General features: G+C 43.7%; 1 protein-coding gene across 15 annotated transcripts in view; it reads left to right on the top strand.

The window, feature by feature from the left end:
• Nucleotides 1-26,150, top strand: part of EPB41L2 (erythrocyte membrane protein band 4.1 like 2) — a 300,865-nt gene that overhangs the window by 159,468 nt on the left and 115,247 nt on the right. For all 15 annotated transcript variants that reach the window (XM_040350428.1, XM_040350424.1, XM_040350423.1 and 12 more), the window contains one exon: nucleotides 16,242-16,284. In XM_040350428.1, coding sequence (XP_040206362.1) covers nucleotides 16,242-16,284 — 43 coding nt within the window. The remainder of the gene's footprint in view (nucleotides 1-16,241; nucleotides 16,285-26,150) is intronic.

The following is a 26,150-nucleotide window of genomic DNA, read 5'->3' as shown; positions in this document are numbered from 1 at the left end:
GGATGGCATGGTAGAAACGTGTTTTTTAGGGTGAACCTCCGCTTTAAGGAGCTGCTCACAAAATATCCAAATGCAAAGATATCCAGATACTTTAGGCTAAGTTTACATATTTGCGTTTCTGTGTTGATGTGTTTTGCGTAGCCACAGAACCTCATTCATTTGAATGGGTCATGGGAAATGCGGGGAAAGTCACAGGATAAACCATAGAGGAAGAAAAGGGACTCCACATAGTGTAAATCAGCAGATTAAATACATTTATTCCGATTAGATTCTTTACATCTTTGTGAGTAATATTTTAGTCATTAAAAACTGCACTGCTCAATCCAGCAAACACAGCGGCACCTCCTGTGCACCCTCCAATGCGTTTCGTCACAGATTATGTCTGGGTCTAGACACAGAATCTGACTCCACACAGATGTATTAAAAAAAAAAAACTACCATGGACGCAGCGAGAGACAAGCTGCTCGCACCCAAATGGACTCCACTCCACAAGGAAATATTGATCCAAAGGGCATTAATATCATTAAAAACCCTCGCTATGGAGCGCTAACACTAAAGAACTTTTAATAAATTATATTTGTAAAAAAAAAAAGGTTTTAAGCAAAAAGGCTCTATCTAGTAGCGAAGCTGGCTGTACTTAGTATTCGCAAGGAACATCATCTAGTGGCCAAATGAGGTCACTGTCTTATACAAACTTGAAAAGAAAATTCTCATCCTCTCACTAGTAACTTACAAGGTAAAATGAAGCATCGCTGATCTGCCTGGATGTTTCATATTCCGTACATTCTCAGTCACAGACTTAAAACAAGCGTGCAAATTAGAAAGTCAGAATAATGGCAAAAATCCGGTTCAGCACTTTTTTTTTTTTTTTTTAAGGTCGGTGCCTTAGATACTACAAAGGCCCGTGGATCAACATGGCAACTATCATTTTTAGAAGGGTATGTCAGCAGAGGCATCATCTTTCCTTTTGAGGCTTGGTTCACACCTAAACGGGCCACGGATCACACAGTAATACTATGCATCCCTGTTATCCATTTCAGTTTCCCGAATCTGGGCCAAATCTTTGCCTGAAATGGAGCCAAAGACGCACTACGTTTCTGTGCAGTGCACTCTGCAGCCGCCCCGGAGATATGTGAACCGACTCCATAGAGACCCGGTCACATTCTCCTGCTAACCCAGCCTAAATTGGAGACCATTTGATATAGAAAGCTGTTTTTTGGACCACGCCGCGTAATATATATATATTTTTTTTACTTTTCCTCTGTTTTATATTGCCAATGCTAATTTGATATGTTTTTTTTTTTTTTTTAGCACTAGCTGATTCCAATAAGCTTGTAAGGCTTTATGCACATAACCATACAGGGACCGTACAGCATTGACATTGCCAACAACCACTGTTGCCATGTACAGATAACCATTAAGCTGCATTAGAAGAGGCAGCCATACACCGTTGTGTTGGGGGTCGGTCGCATAAACCACCCACATGTGCACTGACGTTATGCTCAAAATACAGTTTATATGTACATTTGGAGCATACATCAATGCACGTGTGGGTGCCTTATGCAGCCCGGGAGCACGACGCCTGCCTCTTCAAATGCATTTCAGTGGGCTGCTGTACAGCCGTGTGCACAAGGCTGAAGGAAAATTCACTATGGTTTTTATTTGCATATGAAGTTTGTGTTAATGCAAGACAATCTGCTGACGTGCAACTGTAAGAAATCCACTAGGAATAAACCATCATTATGTTTTAATGTTGTACCAGCATGCACACTCTAGGGCAAAATTTGCTCACAAGTCAGTCAACCAGCCACTATGTGTTTTGGTTTGTTTAAGAAAATCTGAACACCTGGAAAAAATCGCACAAACACGAGGACAGGGTACACATTCTATGCAGGCAGTGCTGTACTGGGAATCGATCCTGATGCAGCAAGGTCACAGTGACAATTAGTAAATTACCAAACGTTCCATTAATATAAGAAGTGTTTTCAAAAACAAAAGTGACCTGCAGCGTTCACTGCATAGGCTTTAACATTGCAGGCTTTCATTCTGCTCTCAAAGTGTTATAGATCGTCTTTTATTTGGTCATTTCACTTGGTAAAAGTTCATATCATGTTTCACATTTGACAAAGCTTGGATAATGTAAAATACTTCAGTTTCCAGGCACACACTGGGAGTTTCTAAACCTTTGTTTACCTACATTGTTGTTTGGCAGACAATACTTTTTTTTTACAGAGAAACTAAAAAAAATGGCAGAGGGCCAGGGAAGAGAAAGTACAGCTTTTTCTTCATGCTAACAGATTAGTGGTAGACACATTGACTTAAGATTTGGTTTAGCCATATAAGATAGTAAAAAAATATAAAAAGTTTGGTTTATAATGAAGGATTTCATTTTAAAGCGTTTTGCAATACCTACTGCAAATCCCTGTTTAATTTTTCGAAGGTGCCTGCATAAATTGCCAGCACAATACCAATAGAAAATTAATGTGCAACTCCTGTATGGCCCCCTTTTCCACTGGACCAGTAACATAGCCTCTTTATAGGTACCATCAAGTCTAATTGGACAGAATTAAGCTGAGATCTCCCAGAGATGGGCAGGCAGAGAGATGCCCACTTTTGACTGAATCATCGCATGTTACATTTGCAATGGTACGTGCACGTATGCTCAAGCTTGCTCACAATATCACCCTGTGCAATAAGGAGGGCGCTTCTGACTGGCAATTAAGAAATCCAGTATGGATTTTATGACCTGATTATCACAACATATATTCAAAACCAGTATCATCACTTGCTTTTATCATGTCATTTATAGTATTGCCTAAGGCTAGCCATACATGTTAATATTTCTCTCATCCAGCCCCATGTGCCTGAAATTAAGAATTCCATGCATTCCTCCCATCCATTCTAAGCAACGTGGATGCTGGAATCGTTGCTGCTGTTGTTGTATTCTGATATCAGAATACCCAAACAATGACCATCTATCAGTGGCATCTGATTGCGGTCGCTGAAAACTTTTCGTTATGCCCTTTTGATTTTCAGATCCAAGTTGTCAAGCCAGTTGGTGTTTCTCAGGGCCACCCACAGCTCGAACTTTGGCAAAATTGTGCAAAATTAAAGAGCATAAGTCCAGTGAGCAAGCTTAAAACCCAACATCTGGCCAATTTTAGCCAAAGATTCGGAAAGTCTTCTGTCAGGTTTTTACTGATAAGAATAGCCATTGATAATAAGCCTTCTTTATGCTATTGTTGCTATTCATGTCCTCATTCTTGTCCTCATTAGAGAGATCTCTTAACTGGAGACACAAATAACCTGACAAGGGTTTAAAAATAGATTTTCAGCTTCAGCCGAGCTTACAGTAGATCTAAAGCTAAAAAAAATCTTTTAGGGAAGTAGGTAATGGTAAAACAATTGGTACCTGTGGAGGTTTTTTGCTTTTTTTATAAGTCCCAACATGAGGTGAGAGGAGATCCACTCCAAAGTAAGCAATGTTTTAGCTGTCCCTGGAAAAACTGTCCCCTTTGGAAAAGTTCCCCTTCGTTCTTGACACAGCCTTTTTCCTCACTATTTATCCTGTTGACAATGGTCAGGAGGGAAATGTGATTTATCACACCAACATGACACAGAAATAAAGCCCTGACACTAAACCTTTCATACTCTATCCAAAACGAGGTAGACTTTAAATCAAACCTGTGCTTTACCCATGCCTGAGGAAAACTGGTTTACTTTATTATCAAATATTCATCTTTCCTTTGCTCTCCCGCTGCTCCGTTCAATGGGAGAGATTCGATGCATATGAGGTGATTACTGTCAGCATTATGTTTCCTAAAGGAGGTCGACTAAGGAGAAGCTGACAGTAATGACTGCATATGTATCGGTATCAGAGTTCTTTTTATTACTCTGCTAAAACACGGGAAAGCAAGCACCTCTGTTTACAAGTATAACAAATTTCAGCAGTTATCCCAGCACTGGACTTTGTTCCTACTTGGTCACAGATCACATGGAAAATAGAGACTGAATTTAAAACAGGATCACTCCCATTGGTACTGTGCTTGTTTCTGTTGTCATTTATAATTGTATACTTGTCATAATTTCCTTTCCTGGTGCCTATCAATGGCAACATAGAAATGGTTGGTGTTGGGATGAACACTTGAGCGGGCAGAATCAAAACGACTTTGGGATTCCTGAGTCTGTCGCAGTCTTGGCCTTTTGTCGACTTCAGGAATAAAACCTTGGGTGATAGGATCTTGCATCCTTTATTTCTTTGGTGTTATGTGTTTCTGGGAGGGAACCTCTTTCTCCTATTATCCTAAGGAATTAGCCCACTTTTTCCTCCAATAGCTCTGTTGATGGCTTTGTCCAGGTTGTCACCAAAGTGTGTTGCCATCGTAAAGAATGCATCATCAGATCTTGGACCTTAGAGGAGGGGCACCTTCTTTACAGTTAACGGTGTACAGCATAGCCCTGACAGTACAAATTAAGTTACCGGTAATTAGAAGCTTGGCTATAAAATTTGGATGCAAGCTTTAACCACTTCCCATCTGACCATCGACTATTTACGGCCACAGGTGGCTCTAAAATGCCGGGAGACCGCCATACGGCCTCTGGCCTCCAGCCTCTGGGTGGTGCGCACGCCTGCCGCGTCACTCAGGTGCCGATGCATGTGCCTGGCGGCCGCGGTGTCCGCCAGGCACCTACGATCGGCAGTCACAGACCAGGGACGTGGATCTCTGTGTGTAGAGGAGACCGATGGTGTGTCCCTTGTACATAGGGACAACCATCTGTTGCCTCCCCCAGTCAGTACCCTCCCCCCACAGTAAGTTTTACCTAGCAGGGAATACATTTAACCCCTTGATCGCCCCCTAGTGTTAACCCCTTCCCTGCCAGTCACATTTATACAGTAACCTGTGCATATTTATAGCACTTTTCGCTGTATAAATGTGAATGGTCCCAAAAATGTGTCAAGTGTCCGATGTGTCCGCCGTAATATCACAGTCCTGACAAAAATCGCAGATCGCTGCCATTACTAGTAAAATAAAAAACAACCCTTTTCCTAATTCTATCCCCTATTTTGTAGGCGCTATAACGTTTACACAAACCAATCGCTATACACTTATTGCAATTTTTTTTTATTTTTTTTACCAAAAATATGTAGAATACATATCGGCCTAAACATTTTTTTTTTGGGGGGATATTTTTATTCCAGCAAAAAGTAAAACATATTGTCATTCAAAGTGTGACAGTGCTGAAGAGCTGAAATTTCGCCTGGGCAGGAAGGGGGTATATGTGCCCAGTAAGCAAAGTGGTTAAAGCAGTATTAAACCCAAACCCAAAACTAAAAATGTAATGCATTACAACTTGGTGCCTGGCAAAAGTATGCACCCCCTTGGCTTTTTACCTATTTTGTTACATTTACAGCCTTTAGTTAAAGGTTTTTTTAATCTGAATTATATGTGATGGATCAGAACACAATAGTCTAAGTTGGTGAAGTAAAACTAGAAATATATATATATATATATATATATATATATATATATATATATACATAAAACAATTTTTCAGAAATAAAAGAAAATTGACATGTGCGTATGTATTAACCCCTTTTGTTATGAAGCCCATAAAAAGCTTTGGTGCAACCAATTGCCTTCAGAGGTTGCATAATTAGTGAAATGATGGCCACCTGTGTGCAATCTAAGTGTCGCATGATCTGTCATTACATAGACACACCCAGGGCTCGAGTCTTGACAGCAGGAACGCCCGTTCCCTTTGCAGGACTTTGACCCTCCGCGATTGCACTACACCCGCGGTGGCAGCGCCACGGGATTAGGCAGTCGCGGAGGGTTCTGCAGTGATCAGTGCTGAATCGGATGCAAGGGGGAGGGGGTGCAGGGCGATACCGCTGCACATACCATCCCCTCCTCTCTGTCTGTGTGTTCTCGGATGTCACACAGGCACAGCCAAACAGCAGCGTGAAGCCGCCTCCTTCTAGTTTATGTGTAAACAGGGGGAGGAGGCCTGCATGTGCCGCCACGACCTGAGGTACTGAACGGGGGTGCACTGAAGGTGGGTGTCTGCACTGTACGGAGGGTGCACTGAAGGGGGTGTCTGCACTGTATGGGGGTGCACTGTACTGGGGGGTACACTGAAGGGGGGTGTCTGCACTGTATGGGGGGGTGCACTGAAGGGGGGTGTCTGCACTGAAGGGGGGTGCAATGAACGGTGGTGTCTGCACTGAAGGGGAGTTCTGCACTGTACGGGGGTGCACTGAAGGGGGGTGTCTGCACTGTACTGGGGGGTTCACTGAATGGGGGTGTCTGCACTGTACGTGGGGTTCACTGAATGGGGGTGTCTGCACTGTAAGGGGGGTGTCTGCACTGTAAGGGGGGTGTCTGCACTGTAGGGGGGTGTCTGCACTGTATGGGGTGCACTGAAGGGGGCGCACTGAAGGGCTGTGTCTGCACTGTACGGGGGGTGCACTGAAGGGGGTGTCTGCACTATACAGGGGGTGCACTGAAGGGGGGTGTCTGCACTGTAGGGGGTGCACTGAAGGGGGTGTCTGCACTGTACGGAGGGGTGCACAGAAGAGGGGTGTCTGCACTGTACGGGGGTTACACTGAAGGGGGTCTGCACTGTACAGGGGGTACAATGAAGGGGGGGTCTGCACTGTACAGGGGGTCCAATGAAGGGGGGGTCTGCACTGTACAGGGGCTACACTGAAGGAGGGTCTGCACTGTACGGGGGGGGGCTACACTGAGGGGGGTGTCTGCACTGTACTTCCACTGATGCATTGGTGACCAGTGGCAATTTATTAACCCCTTTTTGCTGCATTAGTGACACCAGTGTCAGTGTTTATTACCCCTATTTAGTGCAGCATGAAAGGGTTCATAAACACTGACACTGGTGTCACTAATGCAGCAAAAAGGGGTCAATTACCTGCCACTGGTCATTAATGCATCAGTGACCAGTGGTGTATTTGATACTACCCACCCCCATATACTCCGCACCCCTCTCTTCTACATACCACCCACCCCCATACACTCCGCACCCCTCTCTTCTACATACCACCCACCCCCATACACTCAGCACCCCTCTCCTACATACCACCCACCCCCATACACTCCGCACCCCTCTCTTCTACATACCACCCACCCCCATACACTCCGTACCCATCTCATCTACATACCACCCACCTCCATACACTCTGCACCCCTCTCGTCTACATACCACCCACCCCCATACACTCCGCACCCCTCTCATCTACATACCACCCAACCCCTCTCATCTACATACCACCCACCCCCATACACTCCGCACCCCTCTCATCTACATACCACCCACCCCCATACACTCCGCCCCCCTCTCATCTACATACCACCCACCCCCCTCTCATCTACATACCACCCACCCCCATACACTCCGCACCCCTCTCATCTACATACCACCCACCCCCATACACTCCGCACCCATCTCATCTACATCGCACCCATCTCATCTACACACCACCCACCCCCATCATTTTTTTTGTTTTGGTAGGGGAGTGAATCTTAGGTGGGAGTCCCCACACTTTTTTCCCCAGGACATGACCCCTGGACACACCTTTTTGAAAGGCCCCAGAGGCTGCAACACCTAAGCAAGAGGCATCACTAACCAAACACTGCCATGAAGACCAAGGAACTCTCCAAACAAGTAAGGGACAATGTTGTTGAGAAGTAAAAGTCAGGGTTAGGTTATAAAAAAAAAAAAAAATCCAAATCTTTTTAGATCCCTAGGAGCACCATCAAATCTAATATCCAAATGGAAAGAACATGGCACAACAGCAAACCTGCCAAGAGACTGCCGTACACAAAAGCTCACAGACCGGGCAAGGAGGGCATTAATCAGAGGGGCAGCACAGAGACTTAAGATAACCCTGGAGGAGCTGCAGAGTTCCACTGGAGAGACTGGATTATCTGTACATAGGACGGAAATAAGCCGTACGCTCCATAGAGTTTGGCTTTATGGCAGAATTGCCAGAAGAAAGCCTTTACTTTCAGCAAAAAAACAAAATGGCACGTTTTGAGTCTGTGAAAAGGCATGTGGGAGACTCTCAAAATGTATGGAGGAAGGTGCTCTGGCCTGATGAGACTAAAATTGAACTTTTTGGCCATCAAAGAAAACGCTATGTCTTGCGCAAACCCATCACATCACCCAAAGAACACGATCCCCACAGTGAAACATGGTGGTGGCAGCATCATGCTGCGGGGATGTTTTTCAGCAGTCGGGAATGGCAAACTGATCAGAGTTGAGGGAAAGATGGATGGTGCTAAATACAGGGATATTCTTTAGCAAAACCTGTACAACTCTGTGCGATTTGAGGCTAGAATGGAGGTTCACCTTCCAGCAGGACAATGACCCCAAACACACTGCTAAAGCAACAGTTGAGTGGTTTAAGGGGAAACTTGTAAATGTGTTGGCATGGCCTAGTCAAAGCCCAGACCTCAATCGATAGACAATCTGTGGTCAGATTTGTATTTCTGTTCACAAGCGCAAACCATCCAACTTTCTGGAGCAGTTTTGCAAGGAGGAATGGGCAAAATCCCAGTGGCAAGCTCAGAGACTTATCTAAAGCGGCTTGGAGCTGTGATGGTCGCAAAAGGTGGCTCTACAAAGTATTGACTTTAGGGTGGTGAATAGTTATGCACATTGAATTTTTTTATTTTGTCCTATTTGTTTGCTTTACAATAAAAAAAACTTCTATAAAGTTGTGGACATATAGTAAGTGCTGTAAAGTAAATGATGCAAATCCTCAAACAATCCATGTTATTCCAGGTCATGAGGCAACAAAACACGAAAAATGCCAAGGGCGGTTGAGGGGGTGAATACTTTTGCAAGGCACTGTGGCATTCAGATGTGGTGGCTGCAATAATTTTCATTTTCGAGGCTGCCCCCCCATGTTTTCACCTGGTGATCTGGCCAGTAACACATCACCTGTATTCGAGTGCCCCCACTCTAGATTAATTAGCACAGGGGAACCTTTGGACAGCAGCTTTGTCATTCTGGGGCCTGGGCAGTGCTAGTTGTACCAACAGATTTAAATACACTAACAAATTGAGGCCAACTCCAGCTAATACTTTACAACAAACTGTTTTTCTCCTTTTGGCCCCTTTCAGACAGAGCTATCCGCTGATCCCAGCTGAGCAGGTGGATGACAGGTCCGTGTCTGCTCCACTATGCAGCCCACTGTTCTCTATGGGGCAAACAGATGAACCATCTGACTGTCATCCGATCTGCTGAATGGATGGGGAACATATCCCCATCTGTCGTTTTTTTTTTTTTTTTTTAGCAGACCAGATTGGATGCCAGTTGGTGTCAGCACACATGTCTGCTGGCAGCCACCGCACCATAAAGAACCCAGGGGTTTCCGATTGGGCCCCCCTGAAAAACAAACAGGCGTACCCCATTGGTCTGCTGGTGTGAAAGAGGCCGCTGGGTAAAGGTTTTAAATAAAATAAAGGTGATCGTTGTAAGCACTCCTGCCAGTGTTAAATTGTTTGTCTCATCCCTGTAACTGATAAGTCTGGAAGAGTGCGTGTTCTTTTGAAAAACAGACTTACTGGCTGGATCACATTTAAAAATTGGTAAGCTGCAATATAATACCTTTACTTTTTGGTCTAATACTGCTTTAAATGGGGGGGGAAAATGGTCCCCTGACACTTACCTGTGAAATGGCCTGCATGCTGCCCCGCCACCAGATAAACTCTTAGAGAAAGTAAACCCTGATGGGTTTTACTTCCTCTGTTTCCCTGCAAAGCCTGCAAATGAAAAGCATAATGCGCTAGTATGCATCGCATACTAGCCCATTGTGTGACACGTACCTGCAAAAGAATCCAGCGATGTCCCCTGTGTAGACAGCGTCCATCCTCTGGCCCTTCTTCCTTCTGGGCCATGGACTCCGGCTCTGGGATTCGCTCGAGCCACGTGACGTCACTCCCACGCATGCACACAGGGGCCGCTATTAACGGCACAGGCTAGGTAAGAAATTGCACTTAGTTTTGTTTCTTCCCCGCGCATGTGCCGTTAACATTTACGGCGGACTACACATGAAACATCTCCTAAACGGTGTACGTTTAGGAGATATTTCCACTACCTATAGGTAAGCTTTATTCTAGGCTTGCCTACAGTGGGGCAAAAATGTATTTAGTCAGCCACCAATTGTACAAATTCTTCCACTTAAAAAGATGAGAGAGGCCTGTAATTGTCGTCATAGGTATACCTCAACTATGAGAGACAAAATGTGGAAACAAATCCAGACAATCACATTGTCTGATTTGGAAAGACTTTATTTGCAAATTATGGTGGAAAATAAGTATTTGGTCACCTACAAACGAGCAAGATTTCTGGCTCTCACAGACCTGTGTCTTCTTTAACCACTTTAAAACCGCACGCTGTCTAGCCCCATACACACTATCAGTTTTCCTGACGGTTTTCTCTTCAGGTTTACCAAAACCATCTAATATGAGGTCAAACTTCCAGAGTTTCAATTTGTATGCAATCAGGCAGGCCCTTGCACTACATGGTTTTGGTAAACCTGATGAGAAAACTGACAGGAAAACTGATAGTGTGTATGGGGCTTCATATGACCTCCAAAAAGGGGATCTGTTATCCCGGGTGGATGTCATATGGCGTCCTGTACTTTGTGCGGGGATATCTGAATGATGCCTGCACATAGAGGCATCATTCAGATATAATTTTCTTCCGGCGGCGATCCTGCGTACCGTAAGAACGATCATAGCGGCGGTTCCGCCACTTGATCGTTCTTATAGGCGGCAGGAGGGGACATCCCCCTCCCGTCGCCATCCGGTGCTCCTCCGGGCTCTCCCGTGCCATCGGGGGCCCGGAGAGATGATCGCCGTCCACCCGATGTGCAGCATAGAGATGACTGGTGACCAGATGGTCACCAGTCATCTCTATGACTGTCGGAGGCCCGGGCGCGATGTGATGACGTCACGCCCGAGTACCCGTAAGTAAACAAACCGTAATTGCGGCTAGTAAGAATGAGATCTGTGAATTTTTTTTCTTTCCAGCCTGGAGGAGAGATGTGGGGTCTTATTGACCTTGCATCTCTCCTTAAAGAGGACCTGTCACACACACTTCCTATTACAAGGGATGTTTTCATTCCTTGTAATAGGAATAAAAGCGATCAATTTTTTTTTAAAGTGTTAAAAATAAATAAGTGTAAAAAATAAATAAAATTAAAACACCCCTGTCCCCGGTAGCTCACGCTCAGAAGCAAACACACATGTAAGTCCCGCCCACGTATGTAAACGTCGTTCAAACCACACATGTGAGGTGTCGCCGCGTGCATTAGAGTGTGCAACAATTCTAGCACTAGACCTCCTCTGTAAACTGATAACCTTTAAAAAAAATTAAAGCGTGTCCTATGGAGATTTTTAAGTAATGAAGTTTGGCGCCATTCCATGAGTGTGCGCAATTTTAAAGCATGACATGTTGGGTATCTATTTACTCGGCGTAACATCATCTTTCATATTTTACCAAAAAATTGGGCTAACTTTACTGTTTTGTTTTTTTAATTCATGAAACCATTTATTTTTTTACAAAAAAAAGGCGTTTGAAAAATTATTGTGCAAAATTCCGTGCAAGATAAAACAGTTGCAATGACCACCATTTTATTCCCTAGGGCAGTGTTTCCCAACTCCAGTCCTCAAGGCACACCAACAGGTCATGTTTTCAGGCTTTCCATTATTTTGCACAGGTGATCTGATCAGTTTCACTGCCTTAGTAATTACCACAGCCATTTCATCTGAGGGAAATCCTGAAAACATGACCTGTTGGTGTGCCTTGAGGACTGGAGTTGGGAAACGCTGCCCTAGGGTGTCTGCTAAAAAAAACATAAAATGTTTGGGGATTCTGAGTAATTTTCTAGCAAAAGAATGATGCTTTGTACATGGAGAGAAGTGCCAGAATATGCCCGGTATGGAGGTGGGTTTTAAAGCCCGGTATTGAGGTGGTTAAGAGGCTCCTCTGTCCTCCACTCATTACCTGTATTAATGGTACCTGTTTGAACTTGTTATCAGTATAAAAGACACCTGTCTACAACCTCAGTCACACTCCAAACTCCACTATGGTGAAGACCAAAGAAGGACACCAGAAACAAAATTGTAGACCTGCACCAGGCTGAGAAGACTGAATCTGCAATAGGCAAGCAGCTTGGTGTGAAGAAATAAACTGTGGGAGCAATAATTAGAAAATGGAAAACATACAAGACCACGGATAATGTCCCTCGATCTGGGGCTCAACGCATGGGGTCAAAATGATCACAAGAACGGTGAGAAAAAATCCCAGAACCACACGGGGGGACCTAGTGAATAACCATCAGAGCTGGGACCACCGTAACAAAGGCTACCATCAGTAACGCACTACGCCACCAGGAACTCAGATCCTGCAGTGCCAGACATGTCCCCCTGCTTAAGCCAGTACATGTCTGGGCCCGTCTGAGGTTTGCTAGAGAGCATTTGGAATATCCAGAAGAGGATTGGGAGAATGTCATATGGTCAGATGAAACCAAAGTAGAACTGTTTGGTAGAAACACAACTCATCGTGTTTGGAGGGGAGAGAATGCTGAGTTGCAACCAAAGAACACCATACCCACTGTGAAGCATGGGGGTGGCAACATCATGCTTTGGGGCCGTTTCTCTGCAAAGGGAACAGGACGACTGATCCGTGTACAGGAAAGCCTGAATGGGGCCATGTATCGTGAGATTTTGAGTGCAAACCTCCTCCCATCGGCAAGGGCATTGAAGATGAAACGTGGCTGGGTCTTTCAGAATGACAATGATCACAAACACACCGCCCGGGCAACGAAGTTGTGGCTTTGTAAGAAGCATTTCAAGGTCCTGGAGTGGCCTAGCCAGTCTCCAGATCTCAACCCTATAGAAAACCTTTGGAGGGAGTTGAAAGTCTGTGTTGCCCAGCGACAGCCCCAAAACATCACTGCCCTAGAGGAGATCTGCATGGAGGAAAAGGCCAACATACCAGCAACAGTGTGTGACAACCTTGTGAATACTTGGAGAAAGCGTTTGACCTCCTGTCATTCATTGCCAACAAAGGATATATAAAAAAGTATTGATGAACTGTTGATATTGACCAAATACTTATTTTCTACCATAATTTGCAAATACATTCTTTCCTAATCAGTCAATGTGATTGTCTGGTCTGGATTTGTTTCCATATTTTGTCTCTCATAGTTGAGGTATACCTATGATAATTACAGACCTCTCATCTTTTTAAGTGGGAGAACTTGCACAATTGGTGGCTGACTAAATACTTCTTTGCTAAACTGTATAGGTAGAAGTAAAAAATAAGTGTTTTAAGGGTTTACAACCACTTTAACATCCTGAGTGGTAGTCCTAGCCTGAGTAATTATAGTTACATCTACAACTGGAGGAACATCAAACAGGAAGAGGGGAATAAAGTTATTCTTTTTCCCTGTATGAGCAAAGTATGTGTTCCATGTAAGCAAACTGACATGGGGTTGTGATGGCTTCTATCGTTTCCTAGAACAGCTTATGTCATGTTAGTATGTGGAGGCATCATATATGGTGGTTCACTTTTTCTTTTGCGATGATGAAGACACCTTTTTGAAGCGTAGGTGCTTTCTTTTTGCATTCAGTCTATGTGGTAAAGCATTTTTAAGGCTGGTTCACATCACAATTGGGGATGAGGTTCGACTCTAACATTGCCTTTTCGGCGAACAACGAACAATTTGGGGTGTTCGCGGCAAATTCGAAAAGCTGCAAACACGCTGTTAAAGTCTATGGGAGAAATCTAAATTGCTAATTTTAAAGGCTACAATGCAAGTTATTGTCCTAAAAAGTGTTTGGGGACCTGGGTCCTGCACCAGGGGACATGAATTGATGCAAAAAAAAGTTTGAAAAACAGCCGTTTTTTCGGGAGCAGTGAATTTAATAATGCTTAAAGTGAAATATTCCTTTAAATTTTGTACCTAGGGGGAGTGTAATGTAAGCATGTGAAATGGCGCATGTTTCCCATGCTTAGAACTGTCTTTGCACAAAGTGTCATTTCTGAAAGCAAAAAAGTAATTTAAAACCGGACTCGTGGCTATAATGAATTGTCGGCAATTCAGAGAGAATTCATTCATAAAAAAAAAATGGGGTCCCCCCAAATTAAATTACCAGGCCCTTCAGGTCTGATATGGATACTAAGGGGAACCCCGCCATCAATTAAAAAAAAAAAATTACGTGGGGTTCCACCAAAAATCCACACCAGACCTCTTATCCGAGCACGTAACCTGGCTGGCCGCAGAAAAGAGGGGGGGGGGACAGAGCGGAACCGTACCAGGCCACATGCCCTCAACATGGGGAGGATGTCCCCATGTTGATGGGGCCTCATCCCCACAACCCTGGCCAGTGGTTGTGGGGGTCTGCGGGCAGGGGGCTTATCAGAATCTGGAAGACCCCTTTAACAAAGGGGACCCCCAGATCCTGGCCCCCCCTATGTGAATTGTACCCCTACCATTTCACGAAGGAAGTGTAAATACTTGTAAAAAAATGCACACACACACACACCGTGGAAAAGTCCTTTATTAAAAAAAAAAAAATACAGCAGTGGTAATCCACTTGGTCCCGGCTCCCCGCTCCAACGTTGTCGGTATCCAGCGACGGGTGATCTCCTCTCCGGTCCAGCGATGAGAAGATCGCCCGGGATCCAGAGCGCAGCATCGCCGGCCGCCTGTCTCCACCGCCGGAGACAGACCGGCAAATGACGCTGCTGAAGCTGTGACATTTCTTTTATAGGTGAGACGGAGCCACCCATCAGGTGACCCCGTCCCCCTCTGACGCACCCTCTGCTACGTCACTGGGGAAGCCCAGGCTTCCCCCTTGCGTCAGAGGGGGCAGGGTTATGTGACGGGTGGCCCCGCCTCACCAATAAAAGAAATGTCACAGCTTCAGCAGCGTCATTCGCCAGTCTGTCTCCGGCAGGGGAGACAGGCGGCCGGCAGATGCTGCGCTCTGGATCCCAGACGATCTTCTCATCGCTGGACCGGAGAGGAGATCACCTGTCGCTGGATACCGACAACGTTGGAGCGGGGAGCCGGGACCCAGTAAATTACCACCGCTGTATTTTTTTTTTTTTATTGACGGCGGACTTCCCCTTAATATCCATACCAGACCTGAAGGGCCTGGTCATTGAATTTGGGGGGACCCCACGCTTTTTTTTTTTTTTTATAGGAATGAATTTTCTCTGAATTGCCGGGAGCCGACAATGCATTATAGCCGCGAGTCCAGTTTACAGGACTTATTTTTTTTTTTCAGAAATGACACTTTGTGCAGAGACAGTTCTAAGTACGGGAAACATGCACTATTTCACATGCTTACTTTACACTCCCCTAGGTATGAAATTTAAAGGAATATTTCACTTTTATTGTTTCACTTTAAGCATTATTAAATTCACTGCTCCCGAAAAAATGGCCATTTTTTAAAACTTTTTTTTGCATTGATACATGTCTCCTGGGGCAGGACCTAGGTCCCCAAACACTTTTTAGGACAAAAACTTGCATATTGGCCTTTAAAATTAGCACTTTAGATTTCAAACGTTCGAGTCCCATAGACTTTACCGGGGTTCTAAAGTTCACACGAACATTTGGTGTGTTCGCAGGTTCTGGTGCGGCTCATCCCTAATCACAATGTCTGCATTCTGGATGCATTTCTGCATGCGCATTTCTCATTCCAGTGTGTTTCCCACCCTTTTTTTCCCCCTTCATCTCTATTGAGGACATTTTGCTTTCCGGTGCGTTTTTGCCACGTTCCAAATGCTTCCATACAGAAAAAATGCAACATGTTCTACATTTGTTGACTGCACTGCTGTGAACATGTTATACATTTGTTGAACGTACTGCTCTGGTGTGAACTAGGGCTATTGGAATCCATGTTTAAACATTGTCCATGTGTTTTTTGATGTAGAATAAAAACGTCCTGGACTGCATCTGGTGTGAACCAACCCTAAGGCAGCCCAACAAAGGGTCGCAGGAAAGAAATTTGCACGATTCCCCCATCAATACAGCCTGGCCATTAACAATTCAAATGTCAGCCAGTTTCTACTGAACCAGTTGAGATTGAAACCGTGTATGACAGGCCTTGTTGTCTACTCAATTTTCAATTTCTGTATTTGAACAATCACTGTATTTTAATGACTTATCCAGTGTCTGTATGTCTGTCTTCTCATTTCAGAACTGGCTGGATCCTGCAAAGGAAATTAAGAGGCAAATTAGAAGTAAGTGTTTCCTATTTTAATTCCCTAAAGGCATACAAGCTTTTTTTTTTTTTTTTTTTGTACAGTGGTATTTGTTTATAAACTAATGGATAATTTTTAGTTAGATATGACTTTATTCTAGTGATCCTAGAAAGATGTGGTAATACATTTTGTAACATTTATTTTTTCTGTTGGATTTATTGTGGCATATTTAAAAAATAACTGATACTTTGAATTATGTTGTAGACATAATTTTTTTGTGTTTTTTAAATGTGAAACCGTTTCTTAGATCAGGAGGTTTCAAACTACAGCCAGTGGGCCACGTCCGGCCTACTACAGGAATTTTTATGACCTGCAGCTGGAGTCAATGGCCTATCCCTCTGCACAGATTGACGATTCAGATCATAGGGGACTGCCTTTGGTCTCTGCTTCCACCTAATGTAAGGGGACTATGATGGGGACCCCAATGCAAGAAGGAGTATAATTTGGTCCCTGACGTAAGGGAATATTCTAATAGAGACCCTGATGTAAGGGGGACCCTAATCGGGACCCTGATGGTAATGGGAACTCATTCATTTATAAAATTAAATTTTTTTAATGGTTTGAAAATACTTGAGCAAAAGGGGAGTATAGCCTCAAGTAAAGGTTAGTAATAAATAATAAAACCGTACCATCATCCCAGTTATAGTAAAGAAGGGGGAGAGTGGGGGTAAGGGAATAGTAGCCGAAGCTAAACCCAGAACTACCCATTAAGTTGGTTTGAGGGGACTATCTCGGTGCTAATTAAAGAGGTTAACAAAATAATATAAAAAGTTTATTTGTATATAAATATTACATAAAAATTGCGAAACAAACAATTGTACAAATCAATGATTGGTCAAGGTAGACTAGTTTCGCGGGAATTGAAATACCGCTTCATCAGGACAGCCAATATATAGAATAATACAAAGAAATTATACAATAAAAACATATAAAATAAGTCTGCAATGAATTACATATTTCAAAAGAAATGGTGGAATTAATGATAATAGCTTACCCGATGAGTCAATTAATAGTGTGCGGAGGCCGGATGGCCCAAGGGGTTCCCCCCGCAATGGACAAGGGGATAATTTGTCGTGGAAATCTAGGTATGAACAAAAAGTATACATGTCCATATACATATATATAAATTAGATTTATTATAACCCCCAAGGGTGCATGGGCTGGCAGAGAAAGAAGGGGGGAGGGGAGGGGGAAAAGGTGGAAGGGAAGGAGAAGAGAGAGAGGTGGAGGGAGGGAGGGGGAAAAGGTGGAGGGAAAGGAGAAGAGAGAGAGGTGGAGGGAGGGGGAGGGAGGGAAAGGGGAGAAGGGGGGAGGGGAATTGGAGTGGAGAGGTAGAAAGGAATGTGGGGGGGGGGGAGAGGGGGAAAAAGAAGGAAAGAAAAGGGGGAGGGGAAGGGGAGCGCCAGTGGAGTGGTATCAATGGGGGGGGGGAGAGTTTAAGAAACTTACCATGGTCAATTGTTATGGGGGATAAAACCAGGTCGTGATGAAAGGAAATAACCTGGTAGTAAACAAGCAGATGGGCACGACAGGGGCTGTGAGCTGATGCAGCATGGTGGGTATTCGAAAGGGACACATTGATATGCTTAGCCAATTGTACTGGAAAGACCAGTATTAAGTCATCCAGGGGAGGTATCCGTATTGGTGACAGGTTGCATGGTAATGCATGGACTAGGGGATAAAGTGAGCTGTGCCCGCAAGGGAGCCCCGACATGGTGCCAGATCACGTCCTGAAACGCCAATGCTCTGCCATCGACCGTTGATGGATAGGTCCACGCTGCTGATCTAAGGGCCAGGCGGCCATTAAATAAGCTTTCCCTACCCGAGAACGCCGTAGACGCCGCTGAACGGCCGCGTCATGACATCACCGGGTCAGTCTCCCCACACAATGACAAAGCGAGAAAAGCGCCACTCTGCATGTACGCTCAGCCCGAATAAAGGGGCGGGGAGCCCCGAGCCGAGGAGGAGCAAGTGGGGGTGAAGCAATACAACACCCCCACCAGGTGAGACACAGGTCCGCCGCAGATAGGAGGTATAGGCAGCCAGAACCGCACAAAAAGACTCAAGGGGGAAACTAGATACAAAGGAAATAAAACATCAATAATAATGTGATAAAGTATACAGGGTAATGGTAATAAGTGGGAGTGTAAGTCCCACAAAGTTGATTGCTAATGAATGATGACCCAAAATACTGTCACTTCGCTGACAGGTGGCAGAACAAAAAGGAAGAGAAGTGGCAACATATAGGGTAGAGCAGCGTTGAAGGACAACACCAAATAGAAGACACATATCAGTGATGGTTGGAAACGGAGGTGAAAGTGAAAGAAAATTGATAATTAATAATTGCAGCCAGTGGGCCACGTCCGGCCTACTACAGGAATTTTTATGACCTGCAGCTGGAGTCAATGGCCTATCCCTCTGCACAGATTGACGATTCAGATCATCAGGGACTGCCTTTGGTCTCTGCTTCCACCTAATGTAAAGGGACTATGCTGGGGACCCCAATGCAAGAAGGAGTATAATTTGGTCCCTGACGTAAGGGGATATTCTAATAGAGACCCTGATGTAAGGGGGACCCTAATCGGGACCCTGATGGTAATGGAAACTCATTCATTTATAAAATTACATTTTTAATGGTTTAAAAATACTTGTAAAATATAAGAGCTGGCCCTTGTACTGAAACGTTTGAGGTTAACATTTCTAGTTTTTATTTCAGAGGTGTACTTATTTTGTGATCATCGTACACATACAAAAAAAAGTTTACGGTCTAGAAATAAGGTTCACCCTTTTTGCCCATAGATTCATATGCTTTGCTGTTTGTCTGCCTTTTATTTTATATGTATTTTTTTTTTTTTTTTTTTTTGAGGTTTGCTTTCTCTATTACTGACCATAAACCCTTTAAGGCAGTACATGGATGTTTCTTTCCTGCAACCACGGGTATATTGGGGGACATTCCTCCTGCAGAGCTATTGTGTTCTCCTGGCAAGGGGGCATAGGGAGCCGTTCTTGCAGAGAGAACACAGTAATTATTGCTAGCAGCTTTAACCACTGCCAATAATTGTATTCTAGAAATCGAACAGGCTAGTTGTACCCAAGTTGATTCAGTGACTTGGGGGCAGTCAGACTTTCTATAGATGGCTCGAATCTCGGTCAGTCCCTGCTGAACCCGCTGAGATTTGATCCATCTATGGCAGTGGTTCTCAACCTTTTAGTGCCGTGACCCCTTAATAAAGTTGTGGGGACCCCCAACAGTAAAATTATTTTCGTGGCTTGTCAGCACCCAAGGAAAGACAAGTAATTTGCTCCCTGAGTCCCCTTCAATCATACAGTATTAAAACCTCATATGATACATTTTAGGATATACCACTATTTCTCTTTGTTCTCCTCTTTTTTCCCTTTTATCTCTCACTATCCTAATTTCTTGTTTTTTCCCCATCGCTCTCTCTAGCCGTCTTTCTTGTTTTTTCTCTTATTCTCTCTCTCCCTTTTTCTTTCTTCCTCCCCCTCTTTTCCTCTCCCTTCCATGTATTCTCTATTTTAATTCCTTCTCTTACTCCTTGGTGGAGGGGGAATGGAATGAGTGGCAATGCTGGGGGGGGGGGGGGGTTTCTGATCAGCCAACTTAGGTGTTCTTTATTAAGGTCATCTGCTGATCGGAGAACTGTAGAGGGGACTTTTAATGGCAACTATAATCATTTGACCCCCGAGGTTGAAAACCACTGATCTATGGCCAGCTTTAATAATGCCAATGGACCAATTTGTTAAAGCAAAAGAGAGCTGATGATTAGCTAAAAAAAAACTTTACTTTGATTGTTGCTCAATATAAATTACTGCACTTTTCGTGTTTGTCTTATTTAGGAAATATAGTATCATTTAGAGATGTCCATGTATTGGGAAACAGATTGAGAGACTTTCATACTTTCTTGGTTCATCACATACTTGATGTATATAAAAACATAGCAGTGCTAACATTTGTGCAAGTAACACACACAGTGCATTTTTACAGACGCTTTTAGCAACGTCAAGCTTTTTTTTTTTCTTTTTTTTCTTTTTACAGCTTAAAAGGACCACTTCATGTTCTATGTGTCCATGTACACATAGGCTTTTAGTGGCATAGGCGTTTTCAAAAAACCTGGGCCAGTGCGTTCTAGAGCAGCAGTGTTACAGCTGTAAAAACGCCTGATGTGGCTCAACATGTGTTAAGGCTGTATACAGCGTTAAGCCATGTCGGGCATTTTTAAGCTGGAGTAATTGGATTTGGGAATGGGAAAAAAGAAAAGGGCAGAGAAACGCTGCTAAATGAGCATTACCACCAATGCAAAACTCTTCTAAAAGCGGGTTTTTACTGCTGATTTTTTTCTGGTGTCGGTACTGGCTTTGCTGCTCTTAATTATTTTATTTTTTTTAAATGCCCTGTGTGCCCGAGATCTTACTTTTTTACATCCTAGTTAAGAGATCTTAAAGGACAACTGCACCTGTACCTGAATACTAAACATGCATGCTGTGACCTCCTGCAAAATTGAGCTCTTCATAGGAAGGAATGAATGGGATTTGGATGTTTTTGTTGAGAATGCTGTATATTGCCAGGCAGGGCTGCATAGAGAAGATCGCTGGAACAAGGAGAAAGGTAAATATTTTGCAAAGTGGGCTGCAGTCAGGGGTTCGGGATAAATTGAAGGAAAACTACAAAAGGTACAGTACCTAGGCCATGGACATAATATGGGATGCAGCCTATATCAGTGGTTCTCAACCTTCTAGTGCCATGATCCCTTGATAAAATTTCCCAAGTTGTGAAGACCCCTAACAGTAAAATTATTTTTGTAGCGTGGGTTGTCAACGCCCAAGGCAAGACAAGTAATTTGCGCCCCTAACCCACAGACATTTAGCGCTCCCTGAGTCCCTTCCTCTCGTACTGTATTAAAACCCCTTATGGTACATTTTAGGATGTACCACTCTTTCTCTTCTCCTTTCTTTCCCTTTTCATCTCTCTATCCCAATTTCTTGTTTTTCCCCCCCTTCCCTCTCTCTAGCCATCTCTTGTTCTTTCTCCTATTGTTTCTCTCCCTTTTTCTTTGTTCCTCCCCCTTTTTTCCTCTCCCATGTGTTCTAATTTTTTTTCTAACAGAAGGATGTATTCTCTATTTTTACTCATTCTCTTACTCCTTGGTGGGGGTTGGGGGGGGGGCAGGTCAGTGGCAGTGCTGATGGGGGGCTGGGATGAGTGGCAGTGCTGGGGGGAGTTCTGATCAGCCAAATTAGGCGCTCTTGATCAAGGTCATCTGCTGATCTGAGAACTGTAGTAGGGACTTTTAATAGCAACTATAATCACAGGTAGTGTTACTCACTGTGTCTCCGACTTTGTTGTGTCCTGCAGCCGTGACACCTATGCCAAAATCAGGAGATGGGGTCTCCTTCAGCCCCTCCCACTTCACATCCCTCATCAGCCAGCTGACATCTAGTCTCTGCCCCCCAGCCATGTCGTGAACTGAATGGGTGGCTGCAAAGAGGCCGAGTGGGCGGCCGCGGGCTCCAGGAACAGCCCAGCTGGGCAGCCATGGGCTCCATGGACAGCCCTGCTGGGCAGCCATGAAAGGGCTGGGAGAGCGGTGCGGGTTTCAGGAACAGCCCATGATTCGGTGACCCCTGGCGAATTGTCATTTGACCCCCAAGGGGGTCCCGACCCCAGGTTGAGAACCACTGGCCTATATGGTCATTGGTATTGGGCTTCTTCAGATGAAAAAAGAAGACTGCATGGACATTGCCCTATGAAACCCCCCACTTCCAGGTTGCCTTATTTTTTTGCTAGTGTACTTAGGTGTTGAACCTGTTCCCTATACTGAAAAAAAGCTTACCTTATTCCTATGGAGGTTTCTTTCTCACTTTCGCCATTATCATAATGATTCTATTAAGATTCTTGCTGCACCAACTGCAACTTTCAGATTGGTTGACTTCTTGGCAGAGGCTTGGGGCACTGTACCCAGGCTGGCTCATAATATTGCTGCAATGCACTGGATCGTGCTCTAGGTGCTCCTCTTGGTACATAATGCAATGCATGAAGTAAGCAATGGGGTAATTTTACAAGTCCAGGACCATTGTCTGCTAATAGCCGAGCTCTGTCCCTGAAGAACCCTGTGGGGGTAGAAACAGACTTGGGAGGCATACCCTAAAAATGTGTTAACGTTCATGATGGTGCTGCTATAAGATCTACAAACAGAACAAATAGATTATAGCGCACACATACAAAAATGACATTGAATCCTGCAAGGCTATTTAAAACACCTGAACATATTAAAAAAATATGTGGATTTGATCACACCATATGTCCATATAGTGCTAAGCCCACTTCTGCATCGAAGTACCTCATTTGACCTGTGGGGGTATGCCCATCATGGAGGACAAAGCCAGGATAAAGTATATCTCCCCTTTAAACCAGTCTGCAGAGTCTTCAACAGTTAGTACATGGCAAAAGCCCGTTAAACATTCATGCCAAGGTTGCCTTTTTATCTTCCTTTAGGGTGTTTGGGAGGCCAGTAACCACTCTTCTGATGGTCACTGCTAGGAACCAGGAGCACCTGTTTCATTTTGCGTTTTGGCCATTTCTTTGTATTGTTCTTCTGCTCTTGCGTGGCCTTTCCCTTGTGATGCCTGGTCTGCCTCTCGGTGCAGAGAACTCCGCCGCTGGAGGAACCCCACTTTTCTTATGAACATTCTGGAACTCTGAGTGATTCAGAAGTCCTAGCACTCTGAAGAATTTGGATCTTGGACAGAACAGCATATTCCGACTCTGTCCATCCATTTTACAGGCATGGAATTGTCAAGTGGACTTAGAATCGTAAGCATCTGGGGAAAAAGGCTCTGGAGGTGTTTCAGGCCCTTTGTCACAGATTGAGATTTGACATCAAATTGTCACTAGGCCTATGGACTGTTGGGCCTTCACATTGAACGCTTTGGTGATCCAGTGGGATTAGTTGAGCCTGATCTTTCTTTCAGCCCATCCAGATTATCCCTTGTCTGCTCTGCAGGAGCCAGATGAAGAACACTGCAGTAATTCTCATTGTACCAAATTTGCCCAGGAGGATGTGGTACTCTGACATACCCAGCCTCCTTGCAGACCCCTTTGGGTTGTCCAGATCTTCTGTCCCAAGGGCCAGTGTCCCATCCTGCTTCTTTCGCTGGCTATTGAAGCCATGGCCCTAAGAGTTGGGGGCCTATTGGACTCTATCATCCCTACCCTTTTTGAAGGCTAGGAAATCGACATTTGGCAAGGTCTACCAGCGCAGCTAAGTCTTGCATTGCATTTTAAGGCACTTTTATTCTATAAAATGCTTTGTGGACTTTTTCTTTCTCCAGCCTGGTCTGTATCAGCATCTGGCATTGAGAGCCGTCAAAGGACAAATCTAGGCCTTGGCTGCTCTGTCCTGAGACCTTACACCTCTCACTTGCAAGTCAAATCCTCTTCAGGATGTCGCACATCTCCACCTATACATGTCACCTTGGGACCTCAATCTGGTTCTGTCTATTCAGAATCTGCCTTTTGAATCTATTAAAGATTTTTCTTTGTCTGACCTTGCTTGTAAGATGGCCTTTCTTACTGCCATCATGTTTGTGCAGAGGGTCTCTGCGTTTGCACTTTTTTTTTTTTTTGTTTAAATGAAGGAGCCCCCCTTAATGTTGCACAAAGACAAAGTTGTTTTGATGCTCTAAAGCATTTTCCCCCCCAAAGGTGGCCTTCTACCTCAGGATATTATCCTACTTTATGTCCAAGTCCAAAGCATCCAAAGGACAACTGTACTCTGTGTCCAGACTATGGACATTATCTACATTATTACTAATACTTACTCCTGACCTCAACCCGATAGAACACCTTTGGGATGAATTGGAGCAGAGACTGTGAGACAGGTCTTCTCGTCCAACATCAGGGCCTGATCTCACAAATGCACTTCTGGAAGAATGGTCAATCATATACATATATACATACATACATATAGGGCCGAAAAAAACTAATCGATTAATCGACAACTAATTGATTATGAAATTAATCGATTACAATTTTCATAATCGATTAATCGGCCAGTAACATAATGGGGTTAAAAGAAACTAAAATTAGCCCTTTATAGTACAAAAAAGCAAATCGCTACTGTAAATATTACTTTCACTGTTCCACAGTAAAAAAATGAACCCCTTACAGTAGCGATAATTTGCTCTTTTTGTACTTATTTTTGTTTTTTTAACCCCATTATGTTACTAAACATCTCAGGCCTGGGTTCACACCTCTGTGTTTTGGTGCTTTTTGCAGAAACACACTACAGTTAATTTACATGTTTTCCTATGGGACACATTCACATCCATGATTTTGTTTTCAGCTGCTGCGTATTTGGAAAGGGCAAGGAGTTTTTAATGCAAAATGGTGCTATTTCGTTTTTTTTTTTGGTTCAATATACTTCAATGGAGAAGCTGTAGAAAAGCATGTAATGTGTTTTTGCGGCAATTTGTGTTTTGTAATCTGCCCAACAACAAATTGGGCCAAAACAAATAAAAAATGCAATATTTTTTTTTTAAGGCTATTATCCGATTAATCGATTAATCGAAACAATAATCAGCCAACTAATCGATTATGAAAATAATCGTTAGTTGCAGCCCTACATACATACATACATACATACATACATACATCTTACATACTTAGAGCAGTGAACAAAATAACAAACCTTGCCAAAAATTATAATGGCACATCACATCTAAGCTAGTACATAAACGGCTGCTAGGTCAACTATCAAATGACCAATCGGCAACCGCTGACATCAATGCACATTGTAGGATGTTACTTAGAAACTCACTGCACATTTCCAAAACAATTCAAAATCAAATCGAAAGATAGAAAAGATTGAGATATCGGTCCCTATGACATATGTTTTTTATTTTTTTTTATTTTTTTAATGCATAAAGACAAAAAGGCAGCAAGAAAAAAAAAAGGGAAAGGTGAGCGAGACATCCCATAAAACCTTGTCTTCCCCTGGTGTTCCACTAGGCTGTGGGGCCAATAGTGTCTGGTCCCTATAGTAAAAACTGGGAGTCCAGATCTTCTAGTACTCGCCGTCCTGTTCTTTTAAAGTCATGGTAATGTTTTACATAACCTGAATATCTGCTATTCTGGTACACCAATGGGCAACTGTAGGAGGGCATGTACTCTTCCACAAAGCTGGAATACATGCTTTGGCTACTGTAAGTAAATGCTGGAGTAAAAAGTTATTTGACTGTTTTTTTTTTTAATAGGGCTTGTTCACATCATACATGCACTGATGTTAAAACTGTACAGAGACATCACATCAGTTTTCATGTGCGATTTGAAAAACGGTCCTGTGTGATTTCAGTCCAGTTCATGTGCAATTAATCTCATACTCTACAATTCACATAGGAATTGCACTTGTACTCATGCAAATGCTTTGTATCGGTGCAACGTTGACACACACGCACTGTATATATTGTTTGTGCCATGTTTTATTTTCAAATTATTCATTTGATGTATTGTAATGCAGCATTGTGGATTGTGGCAGTTTTTGAGGCAGATTTTTGTTTTTCAGTTGCTTAGGGCAAAAAACCCAGGCGCCTCCATGCTTGTTCCATGTATTGCTCATTGTAGCCTTGGAGCAGATTCACAATGCATACAAATCTCTGTTGACCTCTGCAAATTCTTGGATTCCGTCATCATGAGCTGGTGGAAAAGCTGAGGCTCATATTGCAGAGGACAAAAAAATTTAAATGTTGAAATGTGTTCTCTTGGGATCATGTGGTTTAGAAGGAATGGGATGGGATGTGGTGTGAGACCTTGCTGGTGTACGAGACCT

This window comes from Rana temporaria, chromosome 4, assembly GCF_905171775.1.
Source record: "Rana temporaria chromosome 4, aRanTem1.1, whole genome shotgun sequence".
Classification (NCBI taxonomy): Eukaryota; Metazoa; Chordata; class Amphibia; order Anura; family Ranidae; genus Rana; species Rana temporaria.
Note: the sequence above shows the minus strand (reverse complement) of the source record. Positions and strands in the feature narration are given on the sequence as shown.